The sequence below is a fragment of the Elephas maximus genome, chromosome 4 (genome assembly GCF_024166365.1).
Source record: "Elephas maximus indicus isolate mEleMax1 chromosome 4, mEleMax1 primary haplotype, whole genome shotgun sequence".
Classification (NCBI taxonomy): Eukaryota; Metazoa; Chordata; class Mammalia; order Proboscidea; family Elephantidae; genus Elephas; species Elephas maximus.
In genome coordinates this window covers 22,053,740-22,069,477 of record NC_064822.1, presented here as the reverse complement: position 1 = coordinate 22,069,477, position 15,738 = coordinate 22,053,740, and the positions used below count along the sequence as shown (strand labels likewise).

The window sequence follows — 15,738 nt, the reverse complement described above, 5'->3', positions numbered from 1 at the left end:
CTTCTGGTTTTTTGTTTTGTGTGTTTTGATATATCCGAGTAGGTGGGGTGTGAGTGCTATCCTGGTCACTGGTCTGGCCACACTGGAACTCTCACCACCTCTCTTTCTGGGTGATTGGGGCAGCAGCTGGGTGTGTGAGCGTAGGTCTGTCTTCACTGGTCTTGTGGGGCAGCTGAGACTGTTTCTGGCTTTGCTAGTGAAGTGGTATGTCTGCTCTGCTGGTCACTTGGGCATGGGTGCAGGGAGCATTCTCAGTAGTCAATATGTTGCGTGTTATGTGTGTGCACTGCCAGTTGCCAGGTGGAAGGGGCAGGGGTGCCTGAGTCATTGGTCTGTGGCTTGGTGGTACAAAAACTCTCAACAAGAGTTCTGAGTGGGCAGGGCTGCAGGGGGTGTGTCAGAGTGGGCATAAGCTGCCAGTTGTAGGGCAGGGCAGTACATGAGGTGAGGCGGGGCAATGCCATCTGTTCATGGGTGCCCGCTAGGAGGGCATGGCTCTGTCGGCTAGAGTGCAGTGCAGGGAAGGATGTGCTGCTGATTCTCAGGCCCTGGGACAGATGGCTGGAGGGAGTAGGTGGTGCTCTGGTCTGTGGGCCCTGGTGCAGGTGACTGGGTGTAGAAGCAGGTGCCTCCAGTTTGTGGGTTCCTAGCACTAGTGGCTGGGCAGAGCAGTGGGCGCCACCGGTCTGTGGGCCCCTGATGCAGGCATCTGGGCATAGGAGCAGGCACTGCTGGTCCTTGGTTCCTGACACAGTTGGATGGGTAGAAGAGGGGGTACCGCTGCCTTCCAGGTCCCTGGTGCTAGTGACCAGGTGGAAAAGCAGACGCTGCCAGTCTATGGACTCCTGGCATGGATGGGTGGGCAGAAGAGGTAACTCCACCAGTCTGCAGGCCCCTTCCATGGGTGGATGGCCAGAAGAGGGGGTGCCGCCTGTCTACGGGCTTCCGGCATGGGTGGCTGGGTGCAGAAGCGGGTGCCACTGAATCACAAGCCCTGGTGTAGTTGAATGGAAGAGGGGACTCCAACAGTCCAAGGACCCCCAACATGGATCGCTAGACAGAGAAGTGGGTGCTGCCATTCCACAGGCCTCCAGCACTGATGGCTGTGTGGAGACAGTCCTCTTGTCCTTGGCACAAGTGACTGGGTAAAGGGGAGGGTGCTGTCATTCTGTGGGCCCCTGGCTTGGAGCAGAGCAGTGGTGAGTGTCACCAGATCATGATTGTGTATGTGATGTGGATGAGGAGGGTAGGGGGCACTGCAGATCCATGGGCCTCAGCACAAGGGGGTAGGGAGACTGCAGTGGGTGAGGTGAGGCACATAACTTGCAGGGGGGGGGGAGCATTCCTGATCAGCTCTGGGTTTGGGTGCTTGGCTACAATAGGTGATAGGAGTTTGGGCTGGGAATGGTGCTTGCTTTGTCTCAATATGGATGTACTATGTAGGTTTGGTTGGAAGGGCACCAGCGATCCATAATTCTCAATGTCCACTGTCTTTTTAGTCTCTCTTTCCACTTGACACTCGGCCTGATTCTTCAGCCTTGCCTATGAAGCTCAGGGTTCCAAAGATGTCTTCTATATCTGATTTGCTTGCTTTCTTGGGCCTTTGTTGTAAGAAGGACATTATGAGACATTTGACTATGCCACCATCTTGGACCGCCTCAAGGCTTCTTGATCTTTTTATTTTTTCTTTTAATTTTACTTTAGATGAAGGTTTACAGTACAAACTAGCGTCTCGTTAAAAAGTTAATAGACATTCTTTTATGACATTGGTTGCCAACTACATGACATGTCAACACTCTCCCCTTCTTGACCTTTGGTTCCCCATACCACCTTTCCTTTCCCCTCCTCCCTTCTCATCCTTGCCTCTGGGCTGGTGTACCCATTTGGTCTTGTTTTGTTTTATGGGCCTGTCTAATCTTTGACTGAAGTGTGAACCTCAGGAGTGACTTCATTACTGAGTCAAAAGGGTGTCTGGGGTCCGTACTCTCAGGGTTTCTCTAGTCTCTGTCAGACCAGTAAGTCTGGTCTCTCTCTTTTTTTTTAGTTAGAATTTTGTTCTACATTTTTCTGCAGCTCTGGCCAGGACCCTGTATTATGATCCCTGTCAGAGCAGTCAGTGGTAGTAGCTGGGTACCATCTAGTTGTGTTGGACTCAGTCTGGTGGAGGTTTTCATACTTGTGGTCCATTAGTCCTTTGGACTAATCTTTGACTTGGGTCTTTGGTTTTCTTCATTGAGACAACTGGAGTCTCTTAGATGGCTGCTCACAAACTTTTGAGACCCCAGATGCTACTCACCAAAGGAGAACATAGAACATTTTCTTTGTAAACTATGTTTATGCCAGTTAAGCTAGATGTCCCCAAGACCATGGTCCCCGCAGACCTCAGCCCAGTAATTTGGTCCTTCGGGGAGTTTGGATGTGTCTCTGTAGCTTCCATGACCTTGCCTTTGACAAGTTATGCTGGCTTCCTCAGTATTGTGCCCTGTCTTACCCTTACCAAAGTTACCACTTATCTATTGTCTAATTAGTGTTTTTTCCTCCCCATCCCTCCCCTCCCTCGTAACCATCAAAGATTGTTTCTTTTTGTGTGTGAATGTTTTCATGACTTTTTATAGCAATGGTCTCATACAATATTTGTCCTTTTGTGATTGACTTATTTCACTGAGCGTAATGTCCTCCAGATTCATCCATGTTGTTTTGCAAATTCATCATTGTTCTTTACCATTGCGTAGTATCCCATTGTATGTATGTACTATAGTTTGTTTTTCCATTCATCTCTTGATGGGCACCTAGATCGTTTCCATCTTTTTGCTATTGTAAACAATGCTGCAGTGAACAAAGGTGTGCATATGTCTATTCATCTGTTGGCTCTTGTTTCTCTAGGATATATTCCAAGTGTAGGACTGCTGGATCATATGGTATTTCTATTTTTAGCTTTTTAAGGAAGCACCATATTGTTTTCCAAAACGGTTGTACCATTTTGCATTCCCACCAGCAGTGCGTAAGAGTTCCAACATCTCCACAGCCTCGCTAAGATTTGTTATTTTCTGTTCTTTTGATTTGTGCAAGTAATGTCAGAGCGAGCCTGTATCTCATTGTGGTTTTAATTTGTATTTCTCTAATGGCTAGTGATCGCTAACATTTCCTAAAGTGTTTGTTATCCACTTAAATGTCTTCTTTAGTGAAGTGTCTGTTCATATCCTTTGCCCATTTTTTAATTGGATTATTTGTCTTTTTGTTGTAGAGGTGTTGGATTATGCTGTAGATTTTAGAGATTAGACCTTTGTCAAATTTGTCATAGCCAAATTTTATTTCCCAGTGTGTAGGTCCTCTTTTTACTCTTGGTGAAATCTTTTGATGAGCGTAAGTGTTTAATTTTTTAGAAGATCTCAGTTATCTAGCTTATATTCTGGTGTTTGTGTATTGTTAGTTGTGGTTTGTATCTTGTTAATGCCGTGTATTAGGACCTCTAATGTTTACCCTATTTTTTCTTCTATGTTGTTTATAGTTTTTGGTTTTATATTTAGGTTTTTAATCCATTTTGAAGTACTTTTTTTGTGTTGTGTGAGGTAAAGATCCTGTTACATTTTTTTTTTTTGCAGATGGATGTCAGTTTTGCCAGCAGTATTTGTTAAAAAGACTGTCTTTTACCTATTTGATGGACTTTGGACCTTTGCCGAATATCAGGTGCATCTGTGCCATGTTAACTGATAGGGGACTTCTACTCTCCTGCCAGTTTCTTATTCCATTCAGTACCTGGATGAGTTATTTATTCCTTCATTTGATGCTTAAGATCCCAGGATTGATGTTTGTATATATTTTACTCAGTTTTTTGGGTCTTTGCTGCAGAGGGACAGCATCGTGCTCCTGTCAATAATGGCATGATGGCTCCACCTCCTAAGGCTTTTTGATCTGGGTTTTTGTTTTTGTGTGTGTGCTTTATGTGAAAGTTTACAAATCGAGTCAGTCTCTCATACCAAAAGTTATACACGTTGATATGCCCTATCTGCTCTCCTCCTACTGAGACAACACATTCCTTCTCTCCACCCTGTATTCCCCATGTCCATCCAACCAGCCCCTGTCCCCCTCTTCCTTCTCATCTCACCACTAGACCAGGAGTTTTCCACATAGTCTCCAGGGTCTGCTTGAGGCAAGAAGCGCACTTCTCACCAGTATCATTGTCTATCTAGTTCCAATCTTAGGCTAACAAAGGGTCTGGGGATCATGACCATGAGGGTCCCTCCAGTCTCAGACCATTAAGCATGGTCTTTTTACAAGAATTTGAGATCTACATCCCATTGTTCTGCTGCTCTATCAGGGATTCTCTGTCATGTTCCCTGTCAGGGCAGTGATCGTTGGTAGCCGGGCACCATCTAGTTCCTCTGGTCTCAGGCTGATGGGGTCTCTGGTTTATGTGGTTCTTTCTGTCCCTTGAGCTCATCTTTACCATATGTCTTTGGTGTTCTTCATTCCCCTTTGCTTCAGGTAGGTTGAGACCAATTGATGCATCTTAGATGGCCGCTTGCCAGTGTTTAAGATCCCAGATGTCTCTCACAAAACTGGGATGCAGAACGTTTTCTTAATACATTTTGTTATGCCATCTGACCTAGATGTCCCTAAAACTATGGTCACCAGACCCTTGTCCCTGCTACTCTGGACTTTGAAGCTTTTGGTTGTATGGAGGAAACTTCTTTGCTTTTGATTTAGTCCAGTTATACTGGCTTCCCTTGTGTTATGTGTTGCCCTTCCCTTCACCTGAAATAATTTTTGTTTTTTTTTTACTACTTAGTGAATATCCCTCTTTCTCCCTCCCCATCCTCATTACCATCAAAGAATATTTTCTTCTGTGTCTAAACTTTATCTCATACAATATTTGTCATTTTACAGCTTACTGTAATTTCACTCAGATAATGCCTTCCAGCTTCCTCCATGTTATGAGATGCTTCGCGAGTTCATTGTTCTACTTTATCGTTACGTAGTATTCCTTTGTGTGAATATACCATAATTTATTTATCCTTTCATCTGTTGATGGGCATGCTGGTTGCTTCCATCTTTTTGCTATTGTAAACAGTGCTGCAGTGAACATGGGCGTTCATATATTGGTTCGTGTGAAGGCTATTAATTCTTTAGGGTATATTCCAAGGGGTGGAATTGCTGGTCATATGGTTGTTCTATTTCTAGCTTTTTAAGGAAGCGCCAAATCAATTTCCAACATGGTAGTACCATTATACATTCCCACTAGCAGTGTATAAGTGTTCCAGTTTCTCCACAACCTCTCCCACATTTGTTGTTTTGTGTTTCTCGGATTAATGCCAGCCTTATTGGGGTGAGATGGACTCTCATTGTAGTTTTGATGTGCATTTCTCTAATAGCTAATGATCGTGAGTATTTACTCATGCATCTGCTAGCAGCCTGTATGTCTTCTTATGTAAAGTACCTGTTCATATCCTTTGCCCATTTTTTAATTGGGTTGTTTGTCTTTTTATAGTTGAGTTTTTGCAGTATCATGTAGATTTTAGGGATCAGATGCTGATCGTAAATGTCATAGCTAGAGACTTTTTCCCAGTCTGTAGGTAATCTTTTTACTCTTTTGGTGAAGTCTTTGGATGAGCATAGGTGTTTGACTTTTAGGAGCTCCCAGTTATCTAATTTCTCTTCTGATGCTTGTACATTGTTAGTAATGTTTTATATACTGTTTATGCCATGTATTAGGGTTCCTAACGTTGTCCCTATTTTTTCTTCTATAATCTTTGTGGTTTTAGATTTTATATTTAGGTCTTTGATCCATTCTGAGTTAGTTTTTATGCATGGTGTGAGGTACGGGTCGTATTTCTTTTTTTTTAGATGGATATCCAGTTATGCCAGCACCATTTGTTAAAGAGACTGTCTTTTCCCCATTTAACTGACTTTAGGCCCTTGTCAAATATCAGCTGCTCATATGTGGATGGATTTATGTCTGGATTTTCAATTCTGTTCCATTGGTCTGTGTATCTGCTGTTGTGCCAGTGCCAGTGCCAGTGCCAGTGCCAGTGCCAGGCTGTTTTGACTACTGTGGTGGTACAATATGTTCTAAAAGCAAGTAGTGTGAGGCCTCCCACTATGTTGTTCTCTTTCAGTAAGGCTTTACTTATCCAGAAACTCTTTCCCTTCCATATGAAGGTGGTGATTTTTTTCTCTGTCTCATTAAAAAATGTCACTGGTATTTGGATCAGGATTGATTTGTATCTGTAGATCGCTTTTGGGTAGAATAGACATTTTTACGATGTTGAGTTTTCATATCCACGAACAAGGTGTGTTTTCCACTTACGTAAGGTTTCTTATGGTTTCTTGCATTAGTATAGGTCTTTTACATCTCTGGTTAGATTTATTCCTAAGTATTTTATCTTCTTGGGGGCTATCATAAATGGTATTGATTTGGTGATTTCCTCTTTGACGTTCTCTTTTTTGGTGTAGAGGAATCTAACTGATTTATGTGTGTTTATTTTGTATCCTGATACTCTGTTAAAACTCTTCTATTAGTTTCACTTGTTTTCTTGAGGATTCTTTAGGTTTTTTTGTGTATAAGATCTCTGCAAATAGAGATACCTTTACTTCTTTGCCAATTCGAATGCCCTTTATTTCTTTATCTAGCCTAATAGCTCTGGCTAGGACCTCCAGCACAATGTTGAATACAAGTGGTGATAAAGGGCATCCTTGTCTGGTTCCTGTTCTCAAGGGTGTGCTTTCAGTCTCTTTCCATTTAGGATGATATTGGCTGTTGGCTTTGTATAAATGCCCTTTATTATGCTGAGGAATTTTTGTTCTATTCCTATTTTTCTGAGAGTTTTTATCATGAATGGGTGTTGGACTTTGTCAAATGCCTTTTCTGCATCAATTGGTAAGATCATGTGGTTCTTGTCTTTTGTTTTATTTATGTGATGGATTACATTGCTTGTTTTTCTAATGTTGAACCATCCCTGCATAGCTGGTATGAATACCACTTGGTCACAGTGAATTATTTATTTGATATGTTGTTGAATTCTATTGGCTAGAATTTTGTTGAGGATTTTTGCATCTAAGTTCATGAGGGATATTGGCCTGTAATTTTCTTTTTTGTGGTACCTTTACCTGTTGGAAACCCTCTGGGGCAGTTCTACTCTGTCCTATAGGGTCACTACGTGTCGGAATCGACTCGACGGCACTGAGTGGGTTACCTGGTTTTGGTATCAGGGTTATGCTGGTTTCATAGAATTCCACCCTTTTCTATACTCTGAAATACCTTTAGTAGTGTTAACTCTTCTCTGAATGTTTGGTAGAACTCTCCAGTGAAGCTGTCAGGGCCAGGGCTTTTCTTTGTTGGGAGTTATTATTGTTATTGTTATTTTTACCTTTTCAATGTCTTTTTTTGTTATGGTTTCATTTACTTGATAAAAAAAAATTTTTTCTTTTTTTCCACTTTGTGTTAGTTTAGATAGGTAGTGTGTTTCTAGAAATTTGTCAGTTTCTTCTAGGTTTTCAAATATGTGAGAGCACAGTTTTTCGTTGTATTCTGTTATGATTCTTTTAATTTTTGTTGAGTCTGTTCTGATATCGCCCATCTCATTTCTTATTCAGGTTATTTGTTTCATCTCATGTTTTTCGTTTGGCAGCCTGGCCAATAGTTTATCGATTTTGCTAATTTTTTCCAAGAACCAGCTTTTGGTCTTGTTAGGGCTGACAGTTGTTTTTCCATTTTGTATTTTATTTAATTCTCCTCTCATTTTTATTAGTTGCTTTCTTCTGGTGTCTGGCTGTTTCTTTTGTTGCTCTCTTCCTATTTGTTCAAATTGTAGGGATGATTCCTTGATTTTGGCCCTGTCTTCTTTTTGGATGTATGCGTTTATTGATATAAATTGACCTCTGAACACTGCTTTAGCTGTGTTCCAAAGATTCTCATAGGAAGTGCTGTCATTCTTACTTGATTCTATGAATTTCTTTATTCCGTCCTTAATTTCTTCTGTAATGCAGTCATTTTTTTAAGCAAAGTGTTGTTCAGTTTCTATGTGTTTGATTTCTTTTCTGTGTTTTTTCTGTTATTGATTTCAAGTTTTATGGCTTTATGGTCAGAGAAATTGCTTTGTAATATTTCGATGTTTTGGATTCTGTTAAGGCTTGTTTTATGGCCTAGTATGTGGTCTATTCTAGAGTATGTTTTATGTGCATTGGAAAACAAAGCATACTTGTCTGCTTCTGGGTTTTTGGTCAGAGTGTTCTGTATATGTCTGTGAGGTCAAGTTGGTTGATTGTGGCATTTAGCTCTTCTTTGTCTTTATTGAGCTTCTTTCAGATGTTCTGTCCTTCACTGGAAGTGGTATGTTGAAGTCTCCTACTATTATTGTGGAGCTGTCTTTCAAGATTTTCAGTGCTGTTAGAGTTTGTTTTATGTATCTTTAAGCCCTGTCATTGGTTGCATAAATATTTAATATGGTAATACTCTCCTGGTGTATTGTCCCTTTAATCGTTATATAGTGTCCTTCTTTATCCTTTGTAATAGATTTAACTTTTAAGTCTGTTTTGTCAGAAATTAGTATTGCCATTCCTGCTCTTTTTTGATTGTTGTTTGCTTGATATCTTTTTTTCCATCCTTTGAGATTTAGTTTGTTTGTGTCTTTAAGTCTAAGTTGTGTGTCTTGTAGGCAGCATATAGATTGATCATGGTTTTTTATCCATTTTGCAACTCTGTGTCTCTTTATTGGTGGATTATTCCATTTACATTCAGCATGATTATGGATAGGTATGTGTTTAGTGCTGTCATTTTGATGTCTTTTTTTCTTTGTTGTTGACAGTTTGTTTTTCCCCTTTAATTTTTTTGCTGAGCCGCATTTCTTTATAAATTGTGTGTTCCTCTCTTTGGTGGTTGTTGTTTTTGTTTTTACTGAGTCTTTATGATTTTCTTGTATTTTATTTTGATGTGTAGGATTGTTAGTCTCCTTTGTGATTACTTCAATATTTACCCCTATTTTTCTAAGTTTAAGCCAAACTTTATCTCTTCATATTGCCTTTACCTCCTCTCCATATGAAAGATCTAAGACTGCATTTTTTAGTCCCTCTTTATTGATTTAATGTTGTCATCTTTTTACGTAATGACATCACCATTTCCCTGTTTTCAGCACATTTTTATCTTGATTTATTTTTGTGATTTCGCTATCTGGGTTGATATCTGGTTGCTCTCTCTATTGTAGTGATAGGTTGATAGCTGATGTTATTGGTTTTCTAAACAGAATTTCCTTTAGTATATCTTGTAGTTTTGGTTTGGTTTTTACTAATTCCCTAAACTTTGTTTATCTGGAATGTCCTAATTTTTCCTTCATATTTGAGAGACAGTTTTGCTGGATATATGATTCTTGGCTTGCAGTTTTTTACCTTCTTGCTTTGTATATGTCATCCCATTGCCTTCTTGCCTGCATTGATTCTGCCAAGTAGTCCGAGTTTGTTCTTACTGATTCTCCTTTGTAGGCGACTTTTCGTTTATCCCTGGCCGCTCTTAAAATTTTCTCTTTATCTTTGGTTTTGGCAAGTTTAATTATATGTCTCAGTGACTTTGTTTTGGGATCTATCTTGTATGGAGTTCGATGAGCATCTTGGATAGGTATCTTCTTATCTTTCATGATATCAGGGAAGTTTTCTGTCAACAAATATCCAAGAATTCTCTCTGTATTTTCTGTTTCTCCTCCCTGTTCTGATACTCCAATCACTCGTAGGTTATTTCTCTTGATACCATCCCACGTGATCCTTAGGGTTTCTCCATTTTTTGAAATTCTTTTACTTGATTTTTCCTTGAATATATTTTTGCCAAGTGTTTTATCTTCAGCCTCACTAATTGGGATTTCCATTTCCTCAGTTTTGCTCTGCTGACTTTCTACTGAGTTGTCTAAGTCTGAAATTTTATTGTTAATCTTCTGAATTTCTGATTGCTGCCTCTCTATGGATTCTTTCAACCTATTAAATTTTTCATTGTTCTTAAGTAAACTTCTTAATTTCCTCCACTGCCTTAGCTTTGTGCTCCTTGGCCTGTTCTATGTTTTGCCTGCTCTCCTTCCTGATGTCTTGATGAGTTCTGTATATTAGTCTTTTGTATTCTACATCTGGTAATTCCAGGAAGACATCTTCATCTGGAAGATTCCTTGTGTAAAGGGTTGAATTGTGTCCCCCAACATATGTGTCAACTTGGTTAGGCCATGTGTAGTTATTCTCCATTTTGTGATTTTCCTATGTGTTATAAATCATAATCTCTGCCTGTGGTTAAAAGGATTATTTAGGTCACTTCCCTGATCCAAAAAGGAGTTCCCTGGGGTGTGGCCTGCACCACCTTTTATCTCTCAAGAGACAGAAGGAAAGGGAAGCAAGCAGAAAGTAGGGGACCTCACACCACCAAGAAAGCAGCACCAGGAGCAGAGCGTGTTCTTTGGACACAGGGTCCCTCCACCTGAGATGCTCCTCAACCAGGCAAAATCTTCCTCCAGAGCCGACAAGGAGAGAAAGCCTTCCCCTGGAACCGATGCCCTGAATTTGGACTTAAAACCTCCTAGATTATGAGAAGATAAATTTCTCTTTGTTAAAGCCATCCGCTTGTGGTATTTCTGTTATGGCAGCATTAGGTAACTAAGACATACCTTGATTCTTCATTTTGGGAGTTTGTTCAAGTGATCATAGTCTGCTTCTTTATGTGATTTGATATCGACTGTTGTCTCTGAACCATCTATAAGTTATTGCATTAATTTATATTATGTTTGCTCACCATGTACTAGATTCTTGCTTTGTTTTGTTTTCACATACTTGAATAGGCTACTAGAGTGAGCTAACTTGTTTATTGGAACTTTTGAATGACTAATTCCTGTCACCAGATGGCTAGAGTTGTTACCACATGTATGAGCCTAAGACTTCATTCACTATTCCTGTATAGATTCAGCTCAGGTGTCCAGGTAGTCAGTCACCTCATGTGTGGTACAGGCTCTCACCTACGATCTTAGAGTAGCAGTGGTGATTGGTTTTTGGTTCCAGCAGAGGGTCATGCTCTGAGAAGGGTGGGGAAGGACAAACTTCCCCCGAGTGTCTGTGAGGAAGGCACATCCCTGTTCTCTAGAGTGCACTGGTGGGTTTGCTCTGCAGCCGTACCATAGGCACCCAATGGCTTTAACTGTAAGGACTGGGAGATACAACTTATCCTTGGACCCCTGTGGTGGGTGACTAGGTGGCATGGGTCGAGCCACCAGTCCTCAGGCCCCAACTGTGTGTAGGTGAGGACCCTGTTTAATAGGCAGAACGGTATCAAATCTCAAAAACCTGAGGCTCCACTGCACAGCTGAAACAATTAGACTTCAAGCATATTCACCCTTGCATTATAACAGCCAGATCCTATCTGCTTTACTGGGCCACGTGGGTCTATGCAGGGGTGAAAGACATTCAAAGTCTGTTTGAACCACTTGTGCCTGGACAGGAGCCACTTGTGCTCTAAGTTTCCAGTTCAGGGGAGCTGGCAGATTATTTTTCCCCCATTTGTTTATTTGTTCCTTCTCCAAGGCTGGAGGAATGGCTCAGGATGCGCAGCAGGACCTATCTCAGGCCCAGGGAAATCAACTGTCACTGAAGCTAGCTGGGGCAGAGGGAGGAGGGATCAGATAGATGGCAGAGAAGTCTTTCAAAAGGAAGAGCTAGTAGATCTGTGCTGTAAATTAGACAAAATCACATATCTTGTGCTGAGAGCGCTGTTTTATCTCAAATACCGAAAGCATGTGTAGATTCTGTGTGGTGGCTTGGCTGTGCCACGGTCGCGCCAGTGGATGGGGCTGTGCCACCTCGCTTGCCTTCTTTCGCTTAAGCAGCTGCATCCTAAATTCCACCACCAGCCCTGCCGTGGTTACGTCGGGTGATCAAGGCTGTGTCACTTCCCTTGACTTCTTTTGCTGAAGCAGCTGCATCCTGAATGCTACCACCAGCCCTGCCACGGTTGTGCCAGGGGATTGAGGCTGATGTGCTCCCACCGAATCAGGTCTGGCAATTCCTCACTGCTCTTGCACCATCTCTTTTTGCCTGTTGCTCAGTCCTGTTTTTTAACTTTGCCTTTGATGTTCGGTGTTCCTAGCTTATCATATACATAATTGATTAACTTGATTTTTCAGGTCTTTGTTGTTAAGAGGGACTACCAGAAGTGCCTGACTACTCTGCCATCTTGGCCCAGCTTTAAGCTTATAGATCTTGATTCCACTAATCTTTTTTCACATAAGGCTCTGAACTGCAAATTCTTAATTCTTATCCTAAAGCAGTTTACTGGCATATCACTCTAGCAGTTAGGGAGGGAATACTGTTTATTGATTGGTATTTTAATGTCATTTCCTAAAACAGATATTTAAGCAATGAAAAATGATTCCAGGCAACTGTAATTAGATTTTGACTTAAGAATTCTATTTGAAAGTGCTTTTATGTTTGGTTTATCTATTTGTAGGTTTAATACCTGGAGGGAGAATAAAATTAGTACATAGCTCTGTGATACAGTTGAATAACAGGTAAGACTATGCCATTATGAATATGCTAAAGCAACTCTCCTTATCTTGGAAAGATCAATTTCTCACAGGATGAAAATTACATTAGATAATTGGTAATTTTTCACATAGTAATTTTTGCTAGTTTATTGTTATTCAGTCAATTTAATAAATAAAATGTCCCGATGTAGAGTTAACACTTCTTCTTTGACTAAAATATTTTCTGTTTTACAAATTGATACTGTTTGAGTATTTTATTACCCATTTTTAATACAATCTGGAAGTTAAATTAGATAATTTTCAGGAACCAGAAACATAAACATTATTCAGTAATTTAGATTTCTGCTTTTACTCATTTAACTTAATATGACATCAAAATCTTAATAAATGTATGAATTTTATTTGTGGTATTTATATGTTCCTTGTTAATTTATTTCCTAAAGATTTCACTTGTTACCACTTACTGCAGTCTGTGGTTAGCTATCAACATATGAATTATGCATGAAAAATGTTTTATATTAGCCTGGGTCCTCATCATGATACAGAATATCTGTGGGTTGTGAATAATGAATTATATATGCTCAGAGATTTTTAATAAACTTTGGTTGATTTAAATATAATTATGAAAGTGAATCATTTATGTTTTTAGAAAGTCATCCAGGGTATTACAGAGTCAAATATAAATGATTTCTGGATTAGTCAGTTTGGCTTACTGATCCCACCATTTCTTCCTAGTTCCCTGACTGGATTTTAAGACTATTCTTATCTCTGCCGCTATTCATAAGGTTTTCACTGGCTAATTCTTTTTAGAAGTAGACTACTGGGTCCTTCTTCCTGGTCCATCTTATTCTGGAAGCTGAGCTGAAACTTGTCCTCCATGGATGACCATGCTGGTATCTGAATACCGGTGGCATAGCTTCCAGCATCACAGCAACACTCAAGCCCCCATAGTACAACAAACTGACAGACATGTGCGGGGAAGGATTCTGTGGGGATAATATTAAATGACGCAGGAAGCATCAAAAGAAGATGGAAAGAATACACAGTCATTATACCAGACAGAATTAGTCGACATTCAACCATTTCAAGAGGTAGCATGTGACCAGAACCGATGGTGCTGAAGGAAGAAGTCCAAGCTGCACTGAAGGCACTGGCAAAAAAAAAAAGGCTCCAGATGTTGACAGAATATCAATCGAGATGTTTCAACAAACGGATCCAGCTCTGGAAGTGCTCATCATCTATGCCAAGAAATACGAAAGACAGCTTTCTGGGCAACTGACTGGAAGAGATCCATATTTATGCCTATTCTTAAGAAAGGTGATCCAACTGAATGTGGAAATTATTGAACAATGTCATTAATATCACATGCAAGCAATATTTTGCTGAAGATCATTCAAAAGCATCTGGAGCAGTATTTTGACAGGGAATTGCCAGAAATTCAGGCCAGATTCAGAAGAGGACATAGCACCAGAGATATCATTGCTGATGTCAGATGGATCCTGACTGAAAGCAGAGAATACCAGAAGGATGTTTACCTGTGTTTTACTGACTATGCAAAGGCATTTGATTGTGTGGATCATAACAAATTATGGATAACATCGTAAAGATTGGGAATTCCGGAACACTTACTTGTGCTCATGAGGAGCCTTTACATAGATCAAGAGGCAGTTGTTCAGACAGAACAAGGGGATACTGATTGGTTTAATGTCAGGAAAGATGTGTGTCAGGGTTGTAAACTTTGACCATACCTATTCAGTCCGTATGCTGAACAAATAATCCAAGAAGCTGGACTCTATGAAGAAGAACAGGGCATCAGGATTGGAGGAAGACTCATTAACAACCTACGTTATGCAGATGACACAACCTTCCTTGCTGAAAGTGAAGAGGGCTTGAAGCACTTACTGATGAAGATCAAAGACCACAGCCCTCACCTCAACATAAAGAAAACAAAAATCCTCACAACTGGACCAATAAGCAACATCATGATAAACAGAGAATAGATTGAAGTTGTCAAGGATTTCATTTTACTTGGATCCACAGTCAACACTCATGGAAGCAGCAGTGAAAAAATCAAAGGATGCATTGCATTGGGCAAATCTGCTGCAAAATAACTCTTTAAAGTGTTGAAAAGCAAAGATGTCACCTTGAAGACTAAGGTGCGCCTGACCCAAGCCATGGTATTTTTAGTCACATCATACACATGTGAAAGCTGGACAATGAATAAGGAAGACCAAAAAAGAATTGACGCCTTTGAGTTGTGTTGTTGGCAAAGAATATTGACTATGTCATGGACTGCCAAAAGAACGAACGTATCTGTCTTGGAAGAAGTACAACAAGAATGCTTCTTAGAAGCAAGGATGGCAAGACTGCATCTTACGTACTTTGGACATGTTGTCAGGAAGGATCAGTCCCTGGAGAATGATATCATGCTTGGCAGAGTACAGGGTCAGCGGAAAAGAGGAAGACCCTCAACAAGGTGGATTGACACAGTGGCTGCAACAATGGGCTCAAGCATAACAATGATTGTAAGGGTGGCACAGGACTGGGCAGTGTTTCGTTCTGTGGTACATAGGGTCGCTGTGAGTTGGAATCAACTCGATGGCACCTGACAACAATAACATTTTTATCTCCTTTATATCCTTTATCATTTTATACCAGTTATTTTTTTAACTATGAATTTTGCCTGTGCTTCATTATACAGTACACTCTTTAAAGGAAAGTATCTAATGTATCTGATGTTAGTTCCTCCTCCCCCAAAAATAACCTAATACTGCATTTCCTAGATATGTGCGTAATAAATGTTCACCAGACACTTATTCGCCAAATGGTGTTGAGTATATTCTTTGTGCCAGCTTTGGGCTAGGCAGCAAGGAATAATGTCTCTTTTCTGAAGGAGCTCCTATAAGGAGGCAGACATGGAAAACATGATTGTTATTGTAGGTGGGGTTCCTGAATTTCAGATGAAGAAGACCCTGAAATGGAATTGAGTATGGATGATGTTTCTTAAGGAGTTTTCTTGCGATCAATGTCTGTGAAAGTGGGGGAAGAAGCAGAATTGGGGATAGAGGAGAAGTTGAGCTATGACTGAAGCTCAACAACAGCCTCTGATGTCCAATGAGTTTTGGGCTAGAATGGCCAGGCATTTATACTCTCTTCTTGATCAGTTATGAGCCTCCCTCATAAGAGGTGTGACATTGGGTGAAGTACCTCTCTACAGCCCTGAAGGCCTGACAACTGAAGG

At 40.5% G+C, this 15,738-nt stretch overlaps 1 protein-coding gene across 2 annotated transcripts in view; it reads left to right on the top strand.

The window, feature by feature from the left end:
* The window catches only part of DYNC2I1 (dynein 2 intermediate chain 1), a 188,936-nt gene that overhangs the window by 139,213 nt on the left and 33,985 nt on the right, over nucleotides 1-15,738 (top strand). For both annotated transcript variants that reach the window (XM_049881681.1, XM_049881682.1), the window contains one exon: nucleotides 12,461-12,521. In XM_049881681.1, the coding sequence (XP_049737638.1) occupies nucleotides 12,461-12,521 (61 nt within the window). The remainder of the gene's footprint in view (nucleotides 1-12,460; nucleotides 12,522-15,738) is intronic.